A 20,669-nucleotide genomic window follows, 5' to 3' on the forward strand; every position below is an offset into this window, starting at 1 on the left:
ATAAAGGGATAAGATCTTAAATTATTTTAGCATTTTCAGGCAGTGTTTTTAATCTTTTTAGTTTGGTTTAACGTACATTTATTATATTGTGTAAGAGAAAACTTTCTGATAGGCTTTTTGTAGAGTATGACATTGATTAAGGTCCTACTTCTTGGAATTTACTAAGCATTTTAATTAATTGAAAGTATTTACAACTAAATATTAATTCAAAAGTACTTTTACTTACTTTGCCTGACTGCAACCGCTGTATTCTTGAGTCACATACTTTCTTTACAAATAACAGGCTATTTATTTGATTTTTGATAGTGTTGATATCTAAACACAAATTGATTACGAATTAGAAGGTGGTAATGTTATTTGTGAAATACTTTAAACATGTATTTACTCTAATTTAACATAATAATCGATGAACAGAGCAATAAAAGAAGTGATGTGAAATTACACAGTTAAATTACTTAATTAAACCATGTCAATTATTTTTACTGTACGGATCACTGCAACACTAGTAGTCTCATATTCAGAACACAATAATGCTTTATTCTTAGCATATGTTAACATAATAAGGAATATTTAGTTAAGGTGAAAACAATAGCATCAAATGATATTTTAGTCAATCAAAATTTCATTTGAAGATATAGTTATCATTTAAGAAAGAAAACAGCCTCGTACTTATATAAAATACTTACCATCTCCAGCTGTATCTAGAGATCTAAGATACTGTAATTCTTCTGATGCCTTATCTCTGACTGCTTCTAGTTCTCCAATATTGTCACTTAATTTAATAATGTTCATAAAGGCCTCATAGTTGCAGTTAGAATCACGGATCTGAAAATAAAATTTTTAAAAAGGTGGAACTCATTCATTAAGAGGAAAATAGAATCATGAGTGCCTATTACGTGTCAGGCAGTATTCACTATATCCCCGGTGCCTGTACCAAAACAAATGATAATCCCTATATTTACGGGCTTATATTCTAGTAGACTGCAGACTATAAGCAAGACAAAATAAATATATAGCATGCTAGCGTACAGAAGCATACTCAGAATCTTTGGTGATAGCAAGGGAAGTCATGATGGCTAGAGATGATATATATATGTACTGCTTATTCAAACATAAGCAACAAATGCATTTAAGGTTCCACTTCTAGTGACTTAAAAGAGGACTAAAAATGAAGGGAAAAAAAGGAACTGAATTTCAGTGACACATGGGACAGTACTAACATCCAACTTACATGTATAACTGGAGTCCTAAAAGAGGGGACAGAGATGTCTTAACTTTAACTTGAAGATCAAAAAAGCTCGGAGAACATTAAATGGGATAAATAAAAAGAAAATAACACCTAGTCATATCATAATCAAAGCAAACATGAAGAGAAAATCTTGAAAGTGGCCAGAGGAAAAAAAGACACATTACATGCAGGGATCAAAGAAACAAATGCAGTTGACTTATTAGAAACAGGGGAGACAGGAAAAAAATAAAGTACTTTTCAAAGTGCTAAAACTATCAACCCAGAAGTACAGCCAATAAAAATATCCTTCAAAATGTACAGTGGAACGTATTTTCAGATCATCAGAAGCTGAGAGAATTTATCACCAGCACACCTACAATACAGAGAACGCTGAAGGAAGTTCTTCAGAACGAAGGGAAATGACAAGGGGAAACTTGTATCTACAAGAAGGATTGAAAATGCTAAATACGTTGGTAAGTGTAAAATACTATTTTTCTCCTATTCTTAGTTTCTCCAACGGACAACTGTTTAATGCAAAAAAAGCAATGGTGCATTGTGGGATATATTATGTATGAAGATATAAGATATATGATGATAAAAGCACAAAAGAGAGGAGTTTAACTAAAATAATCCTGTGGCAAGGTTCTTTATATTTTATATAAAGTGGTAAAGTACTGCCTCTAAGCAGACGATGACAAATTAAGGAGGGACACTGTAATCCCTAGAGGAACCACTAAACTAGTAATAATAACAACAATAACAATGATGATGATGATGTATAGCTCAAAGCCATTTGAGTAATTAAAAAAGAATACTAAAAACTATTCAATTAATTTTACAGAAAGCAGGAAAGGAGACCAAAGAACTACACAAAAATGTTAAAAGAAAGCAAGTACCAAAATGGTATACCTAAATCGTACCAATATATATATATTAAACGTAAATGGACTAAATACTCCCATTGAAAAACAGCTTATTAGGCTAAAAAAAAAAAAAAAAGCAAGACCCAATTATATGCTGTTTACAAGGAAACCCACAAGGCTTTAAAATTAAAGATGCCAGTTAAGAAAGGAAAACGGAAAAAAGATAAATCATGGAAATAGTAAGCATAAAAATGCTAGTGTGGCTCTATCAAAACAAAGCAGGCCTCAAGGTAAGTAGTATGTCCAGAGATGAAGTGGGTCATTTCATAATGATAGAAAAGTCAAATCACCAAAAAGACCTAATTATCATAAATGTGTATGAGCCTACTAATAAAGCTTCAAAACACAAACCTAAAGGAAGCAATAGACAAACCTACAATCATACAGATTTTAACTACCAGAAACTGTCAGAACTAATACATACACTCATAGAGGTTGCAAAAATACAAGATCGATAAATAAAAAATCTATTCTCATGGGAGAAAGTCCTGGTGAATTGCTTCTATAAAGATTGCAGCCAAGAAAAATTTATGGGGCAGTTCTACTCTGTCACATGGGTTTGCTATGAGTTGAAATCGACTCGATGGCACACAGCAACATCCTAGATATGCCAGAATGAGGGATGTGGGGTCAAGTGTCCAAGCTTCCTTGCTGCTATTCAAGGGGGGTCAGGTGAAATGGGAGTGGTTTTTGGTAAGTCCATTCCAGTACCCACCATGGAAGTTCAAAAGGTTAAATCCTGCTTGAAAACTTATAGGGAACACCAGTAGGTCACTGCCCATGCTGCTCCATCCAGAGGCAACTCTTTTTCAATGCTTCAAGCTGTTTTTTCCAATATTTCCCTTCAATTTTCTCAAGAATATACTTCTATTGTCATTTCTTGATTACTCTTAATTGAGGATTTACCTCCACTACACCAGTGTCCCTGGCTGTGCAGTGGTTGAAAACTGCTAACCCAAAGGTCAGAAGTTCAAATCCACCACTGCTCCTTCAAAAACATATGGGGCAGTTCTACTCTGTCCTATAGGGTCACTGTGAGCTGGAATGAACTCGACGGCAAGGGGTTTTTTGGCTTTTTAACACCAGTATCTCCTGCTCTGCCTACTTCCCCTTCCCCTCATAAGCAGTTTAACAATTTGGCTAAATCAATAATGATTTCATTATTGTGAATATATAAAAATTGCTTACTGCTGAACTAAGTTGTATACTATAACTTTTTTCCCTCTCTGGCATAAGTTATTTTGTTTTAACTAGAGTTAATTGTCTCTTTTTTCATTTGTTTAGTTTTCTACATATTAGCTCTTCCCCTAAATAGCCCAGCTGGTCTAACTAGTACCTTTCTGTTGTCTGGACATTGGGTGTTTGCCTCTACAGTCCCTCAAGTCTGGCCTCATCCAGGCAGGATGAGCTCCCCTTGACCCCTCTCCTGTCAGTGTCCTATGCTTTGCACTCCAGGGCTTCCTCTCTTGGACTCCCACCTCATTTTGCCAAAGGACATCTTTCCTAAGAAAGAGTGTGGGGGACTACGTTTGAGTCCTTACATACATAAAGATGTCTTAATTCTACTCTGAAACTTGATTTTTGGCTGGGTGTGAAACTTGAAGCTGAGTCATCTTTCTTCTTGAGCAACCAATAAGTTGGACTATATGAGAAGAATGCAGCATCAGAATTGGAGGAAGGCTAATTAACCATCTCTGATATTGAGATGACACAACCTTGCTTGCTGAAAGTGAAGAGGACATGAAGCACTTACCAATGAAGATTAAAGACTACAGCTTTCAGTATGGATTACATCTTATCATGAAGAAAACAAAAATCCTCACAAACAGACCAATAAGCAACATCATGACAAATGGAGAAAATACTGAAGTTACCAAGTATCCTTTTACTTAGATCCACAATCAAAACCCATGAATACAGCAGTCAAGAAATCAAATGACATAATGCATTGGACAAATCTGTGCCAAAAGATCTCTTTTTAACACAAAAGCAAAGATGTCACTTTAAGGACTAAGATGCAACTGACCCAAGCCACAGTGTTTTCAATCACCTCATATGCATGAAAACTGGACAATGAATAAGGACAACTGAAGAAGAACGGATGCCTTTGAATTATGATGTTGGCAAAGAATACAGAAGATACTATGGACTGCCCGAAGGATGAAAATATCTGTCTTGGAAGAAGTATAGCCAGAACGTTCCTTATAATCAAGGATGGCAAGACAGTCACACATACTTTGGACATGTTATCAGAAGGGACAAGCCACTGGAAACGGACATGATGCTGTCCAGGAAGAGGGTAAACAAAAAAGAGGAAGACCTTCAATGAGATGGACTGACACAGTGGCTTCAATAACGGGCTCAAATATAGAACCGATTGTGAGGATGGCACAGGACTGGGCAGTGTTTCATTCTGTTCTATATAGGTCACTGTGAGTATGAATCAACTTGACAGCACCTAACAATAACATTTTTCCTCTAAACTTTAAATACAATTCTACCAGTCTTCTAAGCATCCCAGGTTGTTAGTGAAAGGTCTGATGCCATTCTGACTCTTCATTCTTTGTATGTGACTTATTTTCTCTCTTGGACACCATTGGGACCTCCTCATCCCTGGTCTTCTCAGACATCACAGGAACTAAGAGTTGGGTACCTGCCAGCCCACTGTATTCTGAAATCTCAAGTCATTGAGTTTTGACAAACATTATTACTTCCTGGATCATTTTCTTTCTTTTGCTTTCTTTATTCACTCTTTTTGGAGTAGAATTAGGACCTTCTGATTTCCCTAATTAAAAAAATATATTTTCTCTCCAGAAAAAAAAAAAAAAATTCTATTCTACATCTACATACTAGCACCAAACCCATAACCAAACCTGCTGCCATTGAGTCAATTATGACTTATAGCGAGAACAGAGCACAAATGCCCCACGGTATTTCCAAGTCTATAATCTTTACAGAAGCAGATTGCCACGTCTTGTTCCCGCAGAGGAGCTGGTGGGTTCAAACTATCTTTCAGTTAGCAGCCAAGTGCTTAACTTAGCCACTGTGCCACCAGGCCTCCTTATACACTAGCACATAAATTAGCAAAGTGAAAAAATTTAATCACATTTATAATGGCATCAAAAAACACAAAATACTTAGAAAAAAATTTGACAACAGATTTGCAAGACCTGTACACTAGAACTACAAAACACTGCTGAGAGAAAAGAAAGAAAACATAAGTAAATGGAGAGAATTATCATGTTCCTGGATCAAAAGACTCAATATTGTTAGGCTGTCTATAAAGTCAATGCAATCATAATCAAAGTTCTCACAGGTTTTTAGTAGATATCAAAACTTAATGATAGATAAGGCGGAGCCAAGATGGCGGACTAGGCAGACGCTACCTCGGATCCCTCTTACAACAAAGACGCGGAAAAACAAGTGAATCGATCACATACATAACAATCTACGAACCCTGAACAACAAACACAGATTTAGAGACGGAGAACGAAGTAATACGGGGAAGCAGCGATTGTTTCCAGAGCCTGGAGCCAGCATACCAGTCAGGTACGGCACAAGCACAGAGACCTGCTCCACCCCCCTGAACTAACCCCGGGAGGGGGACTAGCCGGTTCCACGGGCGGCGTGGGACGCAGCCGTTAGGAGAAGTCCCCGGGAGGCAGTGACTGATCTTGGAGCAGAAAGAGCAGCACCCGAGCCGGGGAACCGTCCCACAGGGATTTGGACTGCACGCAGGTATGCCATAAACACGGAGAGTTGCTCCAACCCCTGAACTAACCCCGGGAAGGTGACCATCCGGGTCGCGCGGGCGGCGTGGGACGCAGCCGGTAGGAGAAGTCCCCGGGAGGCAGCAACTGGTATTGGAGCGGGGAGAACAGCGTTCCAGCCGGGACACTCGGTCGTGGCACAAGCACGGGGAGCTACTCCACCCATCTGAACTAACCCCGGGAGGGGGCCCACCTGGTTCACGGGGGCGGCACGGCCACGCGGCTGGAGGGACGAGAAGTCCCCGGGAGGCAGCGACTGATTTTGGAGTCGAGAGTGCACAGTCCCAGTAGGGGAGCCTTGACGCTGGGCGTGGGGCTGGAAGCGGAGGATCTGACCGTGACTCCAGCGGGCCAGACCCCCCGGGGGCAATCTCCACACAGACAGCACACATAGGCGACGCGCCCGCGGGAATCTCAGATATAATAGTCTTTCCAAGCAAGACAAGCAACTCTGGCTATATTCTGAGGTGCTACTCTCCTATCTCTCTGTTCCCTCCCCCACCCTCCCCAGGCGGCTTCATTAACATCTGAATAGCCTGAGCCAGAGGGAGAACTCTGATAGGGATCTGACTGCAGTTTTTTTTTAGCGGATTTCCTGGAAAAACTAGTTTCCCAGTGATGGCTCGGAGACAACAATCCATATCAAACCACTTAAAGAAGCAGACCGTGACAGCTTCTCCAACTCCCCAAACAAAAGAATCAAAATCTTTCCCAAATGAAGATACAATTTTGGAATTATCAGATACAGAATATAAAAAACTAATTTACAGAATGCTTAATGATATCACAAATGAAATTAGGATAACTGCAGAAAAAGCCAAGGAACACACTGATAAAACTGTTGAAGAACTCAAAAAGATTATTCAAGAACATACTGGAAAAATTAATAAGTTGCAAGAATCCATAGAGAGACAACATGTAGAAATCCAAAAGATTAACAATAAAATAACAGAATTAGACAACACACTAGGAAGTCAGAGGAGCAGACTCGAGCAATTAGAATGCAGACTGGGACATCTGGAGGACCAGGGAATCAACACCAACATAGCTGAAAAAAAATCAGATAAAAGAATTAAAAAAAATGAAGAAACCCTAAGAATTATGTGGGACTCTATCAAGAAGGATAACCTGCGGGTGATTGGAGTCCCAGAACAGGGAGGGGGGACAGAAAACACAGAGAAAATAGTTGAAGAACTTCTGACAGAAAACTTCCCTGACATCATGAAAGACGAAAGGATATCTATCCAAGATGCTCATCGAACCCCATTTAAGATCGATCCAAAAAGAAAAACACCAAGACATATTATCATCAAACTCACCAAAACCAAAGATAAACAGAAAATTTTAAAAGCAGCCAGGGAGAAAAGAAAGGTTTCCTTCAAGGGAGAATCAATAAGAATATGTTCTGACTACTCAGCAGAAACCATGCAGGCAAGAAGGGAATGGGACGACATATACAGAACACTGAAGGAGAAGAACTGCCAACCAAGGATCATATATCCAGCAAAACTCTCTCTGAAATATGAAGGCGAAATTAAGATATTTACAGACAAACACAAGTTTAGAGAATTTGCAAAAACCAAACCAAAGCTACAAGAAATACTAAAGGATATTGTTTGGTCAGAGAACCAATAATATCAGATATCAGCACAACACAAGGTCACAAAACAGAACGTCCTGATATCAACTCAAATAGGGAAAGCACAAAAACAAACAAATTAAGATTAATTAAAAAAAATACACATAACAGGGAATCATGGAAGTCAATAGGTAAAAGATCACAATAATCAAAAAGAGGGACTAAATACAGGAGGCATTGAACTGCCATATGGAGAGTGATACAAGGCGATATAGAACAATACAAGTTAGGTTTTTACTTAGAAAAATAGGGGTATATAATGAGGTAACCACAAAAAGGTATAACAACTCTATAACTCAAGACAAAAACCAAGAAAAACGTAACGACTCAACTAACATAAAGTCAAACACTATGAAAGTGAGGATCTCACAATTTACTAAGAAAAAAGCCTCAGTACAAAAAAGTATGTGGAAAAATGAAATTGTCAACAACACACATAAAAAGGCATCAAAATGACAGCACTAAAAACTTATTTATCTATAATTACCCTGAATGTAAATGGACTAAATGCACCAATAAAGAGACAGAGAGTCACAGACTGGATAAAGAAACACGATCCATCTATATGCTGCCTACAAGAGACACACCTTAGACTTAGAGACACAAACAAACTAAAACTCAAAGGATGGAAAAAAGTATATCAAGCAAACAATAAGCAAAAAAGAAGAGGAGTAGCAATATTAATTTCTGACAAAATAGACTTTAGACTTAAATCCACCACAAAGGATAAAGAAGGACACTATATAATGATAAAAGGGACAATTGACCAGGAAGACATAACCATATTAAATATTTACGCACCCAATGACAGGGCTGCAAGATATATAAATCAAATTTTAACAGAACTGAAAAGCGAGATAGATACCTCCACAATTATAGTAGGAGACTTCAACACACCCCTTTCAGAGAAGGACAGGACATCCAGTAAGAAGCTCAACAGAGACACGGAAGATCTAATTACAACAATCAACCAACTTGACCTCATTGACTTATACAGAACTCTCCACCCAACTGCTGCAAAATATACTTTTTTTTCTAGCGCACATGGAACATTCTCTAGAATAGACCACATATTAGGTCATAAAACAAACCTTTGCAGAGTCCAAAACATCGAAATATTACAAAGCATCTTCTCAGACCACAAGGCAATAAAACTAGAGATCAATAACAGAAGAACGAGGGAAAAGAAATCAAATACTTGGAAAATGAACAATACCCTCCTGAAAAAAGACTGGGTTATAGAAGACATCAAGGAGGGAATAAGGAAATTCATAGACAGCAACGAGAATGAAAATACTTCCTATCAAAACCTCTGGGACACAGCAAAAGCAGTGCTCAGAGGTCAATTTATATCAATAAATGCACACATACAAAAAGAAGAAAGAGCCAAAATCAGAGAACTGTCCCTACAACTTGAACAAATAGAAAGTGAGCAACAAAAGAATCCATCAGGCACCAGAAGAAAACAAATAATAAAAATTAGAGCTGAACTAAATGAATTAGAGAACAGAAAAACAATTGAAAGAATTAACAAAGCCAAAAGCTGGTTCTTTGAAAAAATTAACAAAATTGATAAACCATTGGCTAGACTGACTAAAGAAATACAGGAAAGGAAACAAATAACCCGAATAAGAAATGAGAAGGACCACATCACAACAGAACCAAATGAAATTAAAAGAATCATTTCAGATTATTATGAAAAATTGTACTCTAACAAATTTGAAAACCTAGAAGAAATGGATGAATTCCTTGAAAAACACTACCTACCTAAACTAACACATTCAGAAGCAGAACAACTAAATAGACCCATAACAAAAAAAGAGATTGAAACGGTAATCAAAAAACTCCCAACAAAAAAAAGTCCTGGCCCGGACGGCTTCACTGCAGAGTTCTACCAAATTTTCAGAGAAGAGTTAACACCACTACTACTAAAGGTATTCCAAAGCATAGAAAATGACGGAATACTACCCAACTCATTCTATGAAGCCACCATCTCCCTGATACCAAAACCAGGTAAAGACATTACAAAAAAAGAAAATTATAGACCTATATCCCTCATGAACATTGATGCAAAAATCCTCAACAAAATTCTAGCCAATAGAATCCAACAACACATCAAAAAAATAATTCACCATGATCAAGTGGGATTTATACCAGGTATGCAAGGCTGGTTTAATATCAGAAAAACCATTAATGTAATCCATCACATAAATAAAACAAAAGACAAAAACCACATGATCTTATCAATTGATGCAGAAAAGGCATTTGACAAAGTCCAACACCCATTTATGATAAAAACTCTTACCAAAATAGGAATTGAAGGAAAATTCCTCAACATAATAAAGGGCATCTATGCAAAGCCAACAGCCAATATCACTCTAAATGGAGAGAACCTGAAAGCATTTCCCTTGAGAGCGGGAACCAGACAAGGATGCCCTTTATCACCGCTCTTATTCAACATCGTGTTGGAAGTCTTAGCCAGGGCAATCAGGCTAGACAAAGAAATAAAAGGTATCCGGATTGGCAAGGAAGAAGTAAAGTTATCACTATTTGCAGATGACATGATTATATACACAGAAAACCCTAAGGAATCCTCCAGAAAACTACTGAAACTAATAGAAGAGTTTGGCAGAGTCTCAGGTTATAAAATAAACATACAAAAATCACTTGGATTCCTCTACATCAACAAAAAGAACACCGAAGAGGAAATAACCAAATCAATACCATTCACGGTAGCCCCCAAGAAGATAAGATACTTAGGAATAAATCTTACCAAGGATGTAAAAGACCTATACAAAGAAAACTACAAAGCTCTACTACAAGAAATTCAAAAGGACATACTTAAGTGGAAAAACATACCTTGCTCATGGATAGGAAGACTTAACATAGTAAAAATGTCTATTCTACCAAAAGCCATCTATACATTTAACGCACTTCCGATCCAAATTCCAATGTCATATTTTAAGGGGATAGAGAAACAAATCACCAATTTCATATGGAAGGGAAAAAAGCCCCGGATAAGCAAAGCACTACTGAAAAAGAAGAAGAAAGTGGGAGGCCTCACCTTACCTGACTTCAGAACCTATTATACAGCCACAGTAGTCAAAACAGCCTGGTATTGGTACAACAACAGTCACATAGACCAATGGAACAGAATTGAGAACCCAGACATAGATCCATCCACGTATGAGCAGCTGATATTTGACAAAGGACCAGTGTCAATTAACTGGGGAAAAGACAGCCTCTTTAACAAATGGTGCTGGCATAACTGGATATCCATTTGCAAAAAAATGAAACAGGACCCATACCTCACACCATGCACAAAAACTAACTCCAAGTGGATCAAAGACCTAAACATAAAGACTAAAACGATAAAGATCATGGAAGAAAAAATTGGGACAACCCTAGGAGCCCTAATACAAGGTATAAACAGAATACAAAACATTACCAAAAATGATGAAGAGAAACCCGATAACTGGGAGCTCCTAAAAATCAAACACCTATGCTCATCTAAAGACTTCACCAAAAGAGTAAAAAGACCACCTACAGATTGGGAAAGAATTTTCAGCTATGACATCTCCGACCAGCGCCTGATCTCTAAAATCTACATGATTCTGTCAAAACTCAACCACAAAAAGACAAACAACCCAATCAAGAAGTGGGCAAAGGATATGAACACACATTTCTCTAAAGAAGATATTCAGGCAGCCAACAGATACATGAGAAAATGCTCTCGATCATTAGCCATTAGAGAAATGCAAATTAAAACTACGATGAGATTCCATCTCACACCAGCAAGGCTGGCATTAATCCAAAAAACACAAAATAATAAATGTTGGAGAGGCTGCGGAGAGATTGGAACTCTCATACACTGCTGGTGGGAATGTAAAATGGTACAACCACTTTGGAAATCTATCTGGCGTTATCTTAAACAGTTAGAAATAGAACTACCATACAACCCAGAAATCCCACTCCTCGGAATATACCCTAGAGATACAAGAGCCTTCATACAAACAGATATATGCACACCCATGTTTATTGCAGCTCTGTTTACAATAGCAAAAAGTTGGAAGCAACCAAGGTGTCCATCAACGGATGAATGGGTAAATAAATTGTGGTATATTCACACAATGGAATACTACGCATCGATAAAGAACAGTGACGAATCTCTGAAACATTTCATAACATGGAGGAACCTGGAAGGCATTATGCTGAGCGAAATGAGTCAGAGGCAAAAGGACAAATACTGTATAAGACCACTATTATAAGATCTTGAGAAATAGTAAACCTGAGAAGAACACATACTTTTGTGGTTACGAGGCGGGGAGGGAGGGAGGGTGGGAGAGGGTTTTTTTATTGATTAATCAGTAGATAAGAACTGCTTTAGGTGAAGGGAAAGACAACACTCAATACATGGAAGGTCAGCTCAATTGGACTGGACCAAAAGCAAAGAAGTTTCCGGGATAAAATGAATGCTTCAAAGCTCAGCGGAGCAAGCGCGGGGGTCTGGGGAACATGGTTTGCGGGGACTTCTAAGTCAATTGGCAAAATAATTCTATTATGAAATCATTCTGCATCCCACTTTGAAATGTGGCGTCTGGGGTCTTAAATGCTAACAAGCAGCCATCTAAGATGCAGCAATAGGTCTCAACCCACCTGGAGCAAAGGAAAATGAAGAACACCAAGCCCACATGACAACTAAGAGCCCAAGAGACAGAAAGGGCCACATGAACCAGAGACCTACATCATCCTGAGACCAGAAGAACTAGTTGGTGCCCGGCCACAATCGATGACTGCCCTGACAGGGAGCTCAGCAGAGGACCCCTGAGGGAGCAGGAGAGCAGTGGGATGCAGACCCCAAATTCTCATAAGAAGACCAAACTTAATGGTCTGACTGAGACTGGAGGAATCCCGGCGGTCATGCTCTCCAGACCTTCTGTTGACACAGGACAGGAACCATCCCTGAAGACAACTCATCAGACATGAAAGGGACTGGTCAGCGGGTGGGAGAGAGACGCTGATGAAGAGTGAGCTAATTATATCAGGTGTACACTTGAGATTGTGTTGGCAACTCTTGTCTGGAGGGGGGATGGGAGGATAGAGAGAGAGGGAAGCCGGCAAAATTGTCAAGAAAGGAGAGACTGAAAGGGCTGACTCAAGACGGGGAGAGTAAGTGGGAGTAGGGAGTGAGATGTATGTAAACTTATATGTGACAGACTGATTGGATTTGTAAACGTTCACTTGAAGCTTAATAAAAGTTATTATAAAAAAAAAAACTTAATGATAAAATTTATATGGAAAAGTAAAGGACCCTGAAAAGTCAAAACAATATTGAAGAAAAAGAACAAATGCGGAGGACTCACACTATTTGATTTCAAGATTTACTATATAGCTATAGCAATCAAAAAAGTGTAGTCTTTTCTTAAGGATACACAAATAGATCAGTGGAAACAAACACAGGCCAAAATTAGACCCAAACATGTAGTGGTAAACTTTTTTCTTTTTACCTAAGGTGCCAAGACAATCAATTCTATGGAGAACCAAAAACCAAAACCAAACCCGTTGCCGTCGAGTAAATTCCGACTCATAGCGACCCTATAGGACAGAGTAGAACTGCCCCACAGTTTCCAAGGAGCGCCTGGTGGATTGGAACTGCCAACCTTTTGGTTAGCAGCCATAGCACTTCACCACTACGCCACCAGGGTTTCCTCTACGGAGAAAGGTGAGTCTTTTCAACAAATAATGTTAGAAAAACTAGATGTCCATACAGGGGGGAAAAAAAAGAACCTCGATGTATACCTCGACCCACATGCAAAAATTAGAGATTATGATTTATAGACCTAAATGTAAAAGTCAAAACTATAAAACTTCTAAAAGCAAGGATAGGCAAATAATTACGTAACCTTGGGTACACAGATTTCTTCTAGAAGACACAAGAAACAATAGGTATAAAAGAGAAATTTGACAAATTAGACTTCATTAAAATCTAAAATTTAAAAGCTCTGCTCATCAAAGGGCCCCATTTTAAAAGGAAAAAAACAAGCCACGGGCTAGGGATAAATATTCACAATACATATATATGACAAAGGACTTGTATGAAGAATATACAGAGCACTCCTACAGATCAATAACAAAAAGATAAACAACGAGATGGGGGGAAAATGGACACTCTAAAAGTCACTTACAAAAATACATACAATTGGCCAAAAGCACATGAAAAGATACTCGATATCATTAGTCATCAGGGAAATACAAGTTAACCACAATAAAATATCATTTCACATCTACAAGAGAAGCTAAAATGTAAAAGATTGACAATATTAAATGTTGATGAGAATATGAAGTGACCAAACTCTCAAACACTACTTGTCAAAGTGCAAAATGATACAACTTTGGAAAACTACTTGTCAGTTTCTTATAAAGTTAAACATACATTTACGCTATGACCCAGTATTTTCACTCCTAATTATTAACCCAAAAGAAATGTGAAAATACGTATCTATGGAAAGATAGATACATGTTCCCTTTAGCAAAGGAAAACTGAAATATAAAAATATGTAAATAGTAATAAAAATCATTCTTAATCCATCCTGATAAACATGCTTTTAATGTGCCTGATGGATGAGAAAACTATTTTTGAGTTATCTGCTTATAGACATACGAAGCAACATAGAGAAACGGGCCTAGAACACAGGATCTTCTGATTCTCAGTCCAGTGTCCCCTCCTCCATATGCCCCCACCCCTGCCATTTTATACCACTAAATGTGAAGTACATTCTACTGAAGTAGTTTAGATCACAAAAAAAAAAAAAAAAGATACAAGTTGTATTTAAAACCAAACAGTAGCTTTTAAAATCATCATCTACATGTGCAGGCAGTGAAATATCCTTTTTCAAAATAAGCAGTAGCAGTGCTATAATTTTAAGGAAGATTAACTTATTAACAGACACCTTGAATAGAATCTGGCTAGCACATTAGTAGGCAGAAATATTAGAAATATAAGGGCTATCTTCAGAAACACTTTTTCTTAATTTCTTTAATAAATTATTGCTTAATCACCTTGATCTCCAAATTGTATTTTTACCTTTGAAATATCTTTAAAAAGAGTTGTAATTTTACAAAGTACTTACCATCCATATGACATACTGATTAATATAATCAGGATCACTGAGTTGATTTATTAATGGAAGAAGAATTCCTCGTGCAAGGATTTCCTGGAAAAAAAGTAAAAATAAAAAAATTCACCTAATACATTTGTCAAATCTATAGCATAACACAAATTTACTAATACAGTGCAGTTAAGAAAGGTATGGTACATGTGAAAGTCAAACTTGATAACCAACATTAAAATAAATGAACTAATGCTACCCATATCAACTTGGATACGTCACAATGACAACTAGAGTTAAATGAAAAAAAGCCAAAGGATATTTCTTGTATGTTAGTATTTATGTGAATTTAGGACTATAGGTGTGGTGTTCGAGGATTCATATACATCTATAATAAAAGTATAAAAACAGAAGAAAAGGCAAGGCTACACACCAATTTCAGGATAGTGGTTACTTTAAGGGAGAAGAGCAACCACAGTAAAATATTAACACTGGTTAAATCGGAACGGTTCGTGCATAACTGTCTAGTGTTTTATTCTCTATACTCTTCTGTGTTTCAGATTTTTCCTAATAGAAAATAATAAAAATAAAATAATAAATATGTTAATACAATCTACTCACCATTCTCTAGAATACAGAACACACGTTCCCATCCTTTGCCGCTGTTTATGCTCCTACCTATTAAAATTCTGCCCTTCCTTCAAGGACTGACTGTAGAGTCAATTCTCCTATTAAATAAATTGTCATCATTCCAGATGAACACTTTTTCACTTATATGCTTAAAATATACTCATGCCCTGTATTTATGGCATTTATCACTTACCATTGTCTATGTAATTATGTATACTTCTCTAATAAACTACAACTTATCTAGAATTCTCTGTATGTGAGAGAGATTGCTCAATTAATCTACTGATTTATCTATCTTCAAAAATACTTACTCTCCCCATCTTCTCAAGCTCATTGTCTTAAACACAGTAGGTATCTGATAAATATCAAATGAACAGAAATAAGGAAACTAAGAATTTAGCACTGATTTCATTATACAATGTTTTTCATTCCTTGGTGCCTGTGTTATCTAAATTTATGAAACATCATTGCTTAACAATTCTGGAGAGGCTAAGAAGTTAACAGGAAATTTTACTTTTAAGTAAAGAAGCAGTTTAATTTATCTGGGCCATGTGCTGGTACAGGTTCATGGAAGGTGACCCTTTGTTTTTCTTCACAGGGATATTTTATATAAATCCGACTTTTGTGAGCTCTAGATATCTCTAACAAATATTATAGCATAATAAATTAATATTTCAAAAAAGGACTAATGGAGGCTCCAGGAACTTTTCGAAATGTCTTTTGAGACACTTTACATTTCCAAATTATAAGGAACTGCTTGATTTTTCAAGATGAGAACCTTCTGCCTCTTAAGTTTTTGAAACTTGTATTTACTTATACAATTTCTTACTTCAAATCATGCCTCTGGGTCCATATGCTCAAATTTTTTTAATGTACTTTGTAAGGAGAAAATTCACAAAATATTTTTCCAAAGTTTTTTTTTTTTTTTTTTCAAAATGAGAAAAAAATACCAGGGGAAATTTTTTGAGTTAAAGCAACTAGTTGATGTGTCTTAGAAAACTACACTGATTTCCTAATCTGTCTCATAAAGGGGCTTGGTAAACTAAAGGCTAATCACATGACTCAAAAATTCCTGTATGAGTCCTAGTGAGAGCTCTAAATATTCTAAAATAAGTAGATATTTACATGTAATTCCTACTTGACGACCCCAAAATTTATTATATAGCACCAGCTACCAAATATGAGGGCCTAAACGATACAAAGTGTTTGAGGTCGTAAATCTTTAAATGAAAAAAAGGTAGTTATGGAAAGAAACAGTCAAATAGTCTGATTTGTGTATAATCCATACAAAAAATTGGAAAGAAGAACTCCAAAAATGTCATCCTTTAGGGTAACTTGGATGTAACTGATTACTCACAACAAAAGAAAACTGACAAAGAACTTCTATCAAGTTGAAAGGAAAACAAAACGGATTTGCTGAATGTAGTGCTTTATAATTAAAAAAAAACCAAAACTAAACCCAGTGCCATTGAGTCGATTCCGACTCATACCTTTACAATTATTCTCACTCAATTAGAGTCAAACAAAAAGAAATAAAATACTGGTCTAAAAGAGCAATTTATAGCAAACATACTTCCAAAAATTCTCATGGCGACCCCATACGTTACAGAGTAGAACTGCTCCATAGGGTTTTCTTGGCTGCAATTTTTATGGAAGCAGGCTGCCAGGCCTTTCTTCCACAGGACCACTGGGTGGGTTCAAACCGCCAACTTTTAAGTTAGCAATCGAGCATAAACTGCCTCATCTGATCAGGTGTTCAGGGGAGGCATCTCTGAGGAAGTAACATTAAATGAGATGTGAGGAATGAATATAATTTAGCCAAGAGAATAAGGGGAATATCAATCTGGGCAATGGAAAAAAGAGTATGAGACAACCCTACGGTGGGGGAAAAGAATGGCGTTTTTAAAGAAGAAAACCAGTGTGACTGCAGTGTACTGAGTTAAGCGGAATGTAAGCTAGAAAGAGTTTTGCACAAGGCATTGACATGATTTGAAATGTATTTTTTAAAACCATTTCAACTATAAAATGGAGGTTATGTTAAAGGGGGGCAATAGAAATATAAGGATGCCAATAAAGAGGCTTGAATGATGATGTTGGTTTGGGTAGAAATGGAACTTTAAAGACAGAAAAAAGAGTGAATAGATTAAAGACAGTATTTTAAAGACAGAATCAAGAGATTTGGTGATGGACTAGATACGTAGTGTGACAGAAATGCTGGGGATCAACAATGGCTTCCAAGATCAGCGTGAAAAATTTGCTAGGCGGTCACTCCATCCACTAAGGTAGAGAGAACATTAAAAGGCAAGCAGGACATGGAGGCAAGAAGACTTCAGTTTGGACATGTTAAGTTCGAAAGGCCTATGAGTGTCACTCAGGTGGTGATTTCAAGTGAGCAGCTGGTCTGAGTAGCCTGGAGCTCAGAAGGAAAGTCTGGACTAAAGATATAAACTTAGAAGTCATCAGCAGTTGGATGGTATTTAACACCACAGGAATGAATGACCTCACTCAAAGAGGAAGTGAAGTTAGGAGGAGGAAGGCGCAGGACTGAAGAACTTGCATACTTAGCAGTTATGTAGAAACGGAGTTAAAGGGTACAAAGGTAACTTAAAAATGTGCCCAGAGGAAGAGAGAAATCAAAAAGACAGCAGTGACATGAAAGCCAAGAAAAGAGAGAGTTTCAAGCAGGAAAACATGTAGAGCCATGTTAAATGCTGCTGAGAATACCTAACAGTGGCTGTCTGCAGTACCACGTACACAGCTTCTGACACCAATGGGTACTCATCAGGAGTGAGTGCTATAACCTATGATTACCAATATCTTCCTTTCATTATAGATGTGAATGTAGTGATAGGCATACCAGGTTTTTATCACCCTTGATAATGACTTCCCATCAAAACTAAGCATTTCCTTTTCACTTAAGGGGTAAGTATCATCAATATACCTGAAAAGTCCTCTGAACTCAAGTTAGGTGGGTATTAGGAAATTGTGTGATATTCCTTAAGCAATAACATACAAGCATAAAAGAACACCTCAGAAATTGGTATCTGTTTTTACATACATAAAGATGTCTTAATTCTACTCTGAAACTTGATTTTTGGCTGGGTATGAAATCTGAAGCTGAGTCATCTTTCTTCTTGAACAACCAGTAAGTTGGACTATATGAGAAGAATGCAGCATCAGAATTGGAGGAAGACTAATTAACCATCTCTGATATTGAGCGGACACAAACTTCCTTGCTGAAAGCGAAGAGGACATGAAGCACTTAACAATGAAAATTAAAGACTACAGCTTTCAGTATGGATTATATCTTATCATGAAGAAAACAAAAATCCTCACAAACAGACCAATAAGCAACATCATGATAAATGGAGAAAATACTGAAGTTGTCAAGTATCCTTTTACTTAGATCCACTTTACCCTTCAATCAGGGCAAGATCTTATAATACAGCTAGCATTTCTCAATCATAACCAGCAGGCAAAACCAAATGTTATTCCTTTGCATTCCCACATTTTTAAAAGTGAGGCAGGTCCTAGACCAAAAGTTTTCAGAATCACTGCTTTAAGTTTCTTTACAACCATTATTTGGGATGAGTTTAAGCTTACCCTGACAAAGTATCGCATGATCTTGTTCTGGAAATCTCCAGGAGGTAGCAATAAATATAATAAGACCTCACACAAATCCCTGAGGAATCCTAGGAATAGAAATGGTAGATACAGTAACATTAGGAAACATAAAATCACCACCACCTTTAATATAAAACATGTAAATGAAGGGAGAAACAAGCAGTTTCCTGATTATGCCAGCTTGTTATTTTAGTGATTAGTACATATCGGTATTCATAAAAAATTCGTCTCATTATTCTTTGCAAATAGTGACTGTTCATTCATCAAATTAGTGTTTTTACCTTCTGCTCAGTTTTGACTAGTTTTCTGAATCATGAGAAATGTCAAATACAAAAGTTTCTTTCCCCCCAAAAAATCATTTTAGTTGTAGCATGTCTTGTGAGCTTCTATCACGTTATCTTTTCACACTTAACAGTTATTTTGCACTTTTGAAAATATACCTATAATTCTTTCAAGAAAGAACCTCCATTATCTTGACAAGTATTAACAAAGGAAAAAGTGTATGCTCATCTACAGATCTAAGAGTTCAATTTACATAAATGTACTGCACAGCATTACTTACATTTCTTACATTCAGTCATTATTTCATATCGGCGCTAATAAAATGGCAATTAAAAACTGGATTGTAAGATAAACATAAAAAGAAGAAAGGAAAAGTAGAGGAAAGAAAAAAGTTGACTATATTTTCAAAATCTAAGATAAAAACCTATATAACTAGAAATGCTTGTCCATAGCTGTTCTCATGCTAACACTTCCTGGAAATACTATGATACAGATGATCTTGTTAATCAAAACTGTGCCAAGCAGCAAGGAACTCTTAGTAATTGGAAAACTGGGAAAAAGCAAACATCCTCAGTCAGAAATGGCCTGGTATAGCCGCCCAGAGAGAAAAGACAAGTTCATGCAGATCGATCAATTTTATTTAAAATCACTGTAATCATTCTCTTGGAAAATATTTTAGGATAACAGACATGTTCTTAAAGTAAAAATAATAAATTCAAGGGGAAAATAAATTAGTGTAGATGAAAAAATACAAGTTTTCAATTATAAAATGTGTGTTTGCTATATTTTGAAAGCAAACACATTTATTTAGAAACAAGTTACTTTTTAAAGGTCAACTTTTAAAAAAGAATCTCCAAACTACCTTTAAGAGTAAAAAATTAAATGGAATAAAATGAAGAGTAACAGTCTCTTTACTACGTAAGAATAATTTCACCTTTAGATTTTACCCTTTGATTTTACCCTCTAATCAACCGGAACAGTTACTTTCTCAAAAGAGTTAAATTGAAGAGCAACCTTCTTCATCTTTGGGAGACGTGCAGACGAGATCACGGCAAATTTTCTTCTCCATTTCAACTTCAACTTCAAAGAAGGTATCTACGAGATCTTCTGCTGTACCTTGAGACAAAGAAAGGTACAATTCAAAACATACAAATGATAAAAACAGATTTTAAAGTCCTCATTTTCACATGGAATAAAAACATTACCTTTTACTTGATCATCTTTCTCTGTTACTTTCTGTTGAGCTTTTCTGAATACTCGTAGATGTGTGCCAAAATCATCTACAATACGTGTAGTAAAATAAGGTTGCCAGTCTATTTCTTTTGACCTTACAGAAAACACATTACATGAACGCGTTATAAAAAGTGCTCTATATGTAAAAATATAAATCCACTTTAATGACTAACTAACAGAAAACATTACTATCACCGAGACTGTGAATCTATTTATACAGAGGTTTTGTTC

The 20,669-nt window shown here is 36.8% G+C and overlaps 1 protein-coding gene across 3 annotated transcripts in view; it reads right to left on the bottom strand.

Moving 5' to 3' along the window:
• The window catches only part of SNX13 (sorting nexin 13), a 161,692-nt gene that overhangs the window by 73,736 nt on the left and 67,287 nt on the right, over positions 1–20,669 (bottom strand). For 2 of the 3 annotated variants that reach the window (XM_049893268.1, XM_049893267.1), the window contains exons 6-11: positions 20,411–20,532; positions 20,220–20,321; positions 18,903–18,991; positions 14,691–14,774; positions 687–825; positions 227–315 (exon numbers count right to left, since the gene is read on the bottom strand). In XM_049893268.1, coding sequence (XP_049749225.1) covers positions 227–315; positions 687–825; positions 14,691–14,774; positions 18,903–18,991; positions 20,220–20,321; positions 20,411–20,532 — 625 coding nt within the window. Of the gene's footprint in view, positions 1–226; positions 316–686; positions 826–14,690; positions 14,775–18,902; positions 18,992–20,219; positions 20,322–20,410; positions 20,573–20,669 lie in introns of all 3 variants that reach the window. The other variant, XM_049893269.1, reaches the window with a different exon arrangement.

The sequence above is a fragment of the Elephas maximus genome, chromosome 8 (assembly GCF_024166365.1).
Source record: "Elephas maximus indicus isolate mEleMax1 chromosome 8, mEleMax1 primary haplotype, whole genome shotgun sequence".
Taxonomy (NCBI): domain Eukaryota; kingdom Metazoa; phylum Chordata; class Mammalia; order Proboscidea; family Elephantidae; genus Elephas; species Elephas maximus.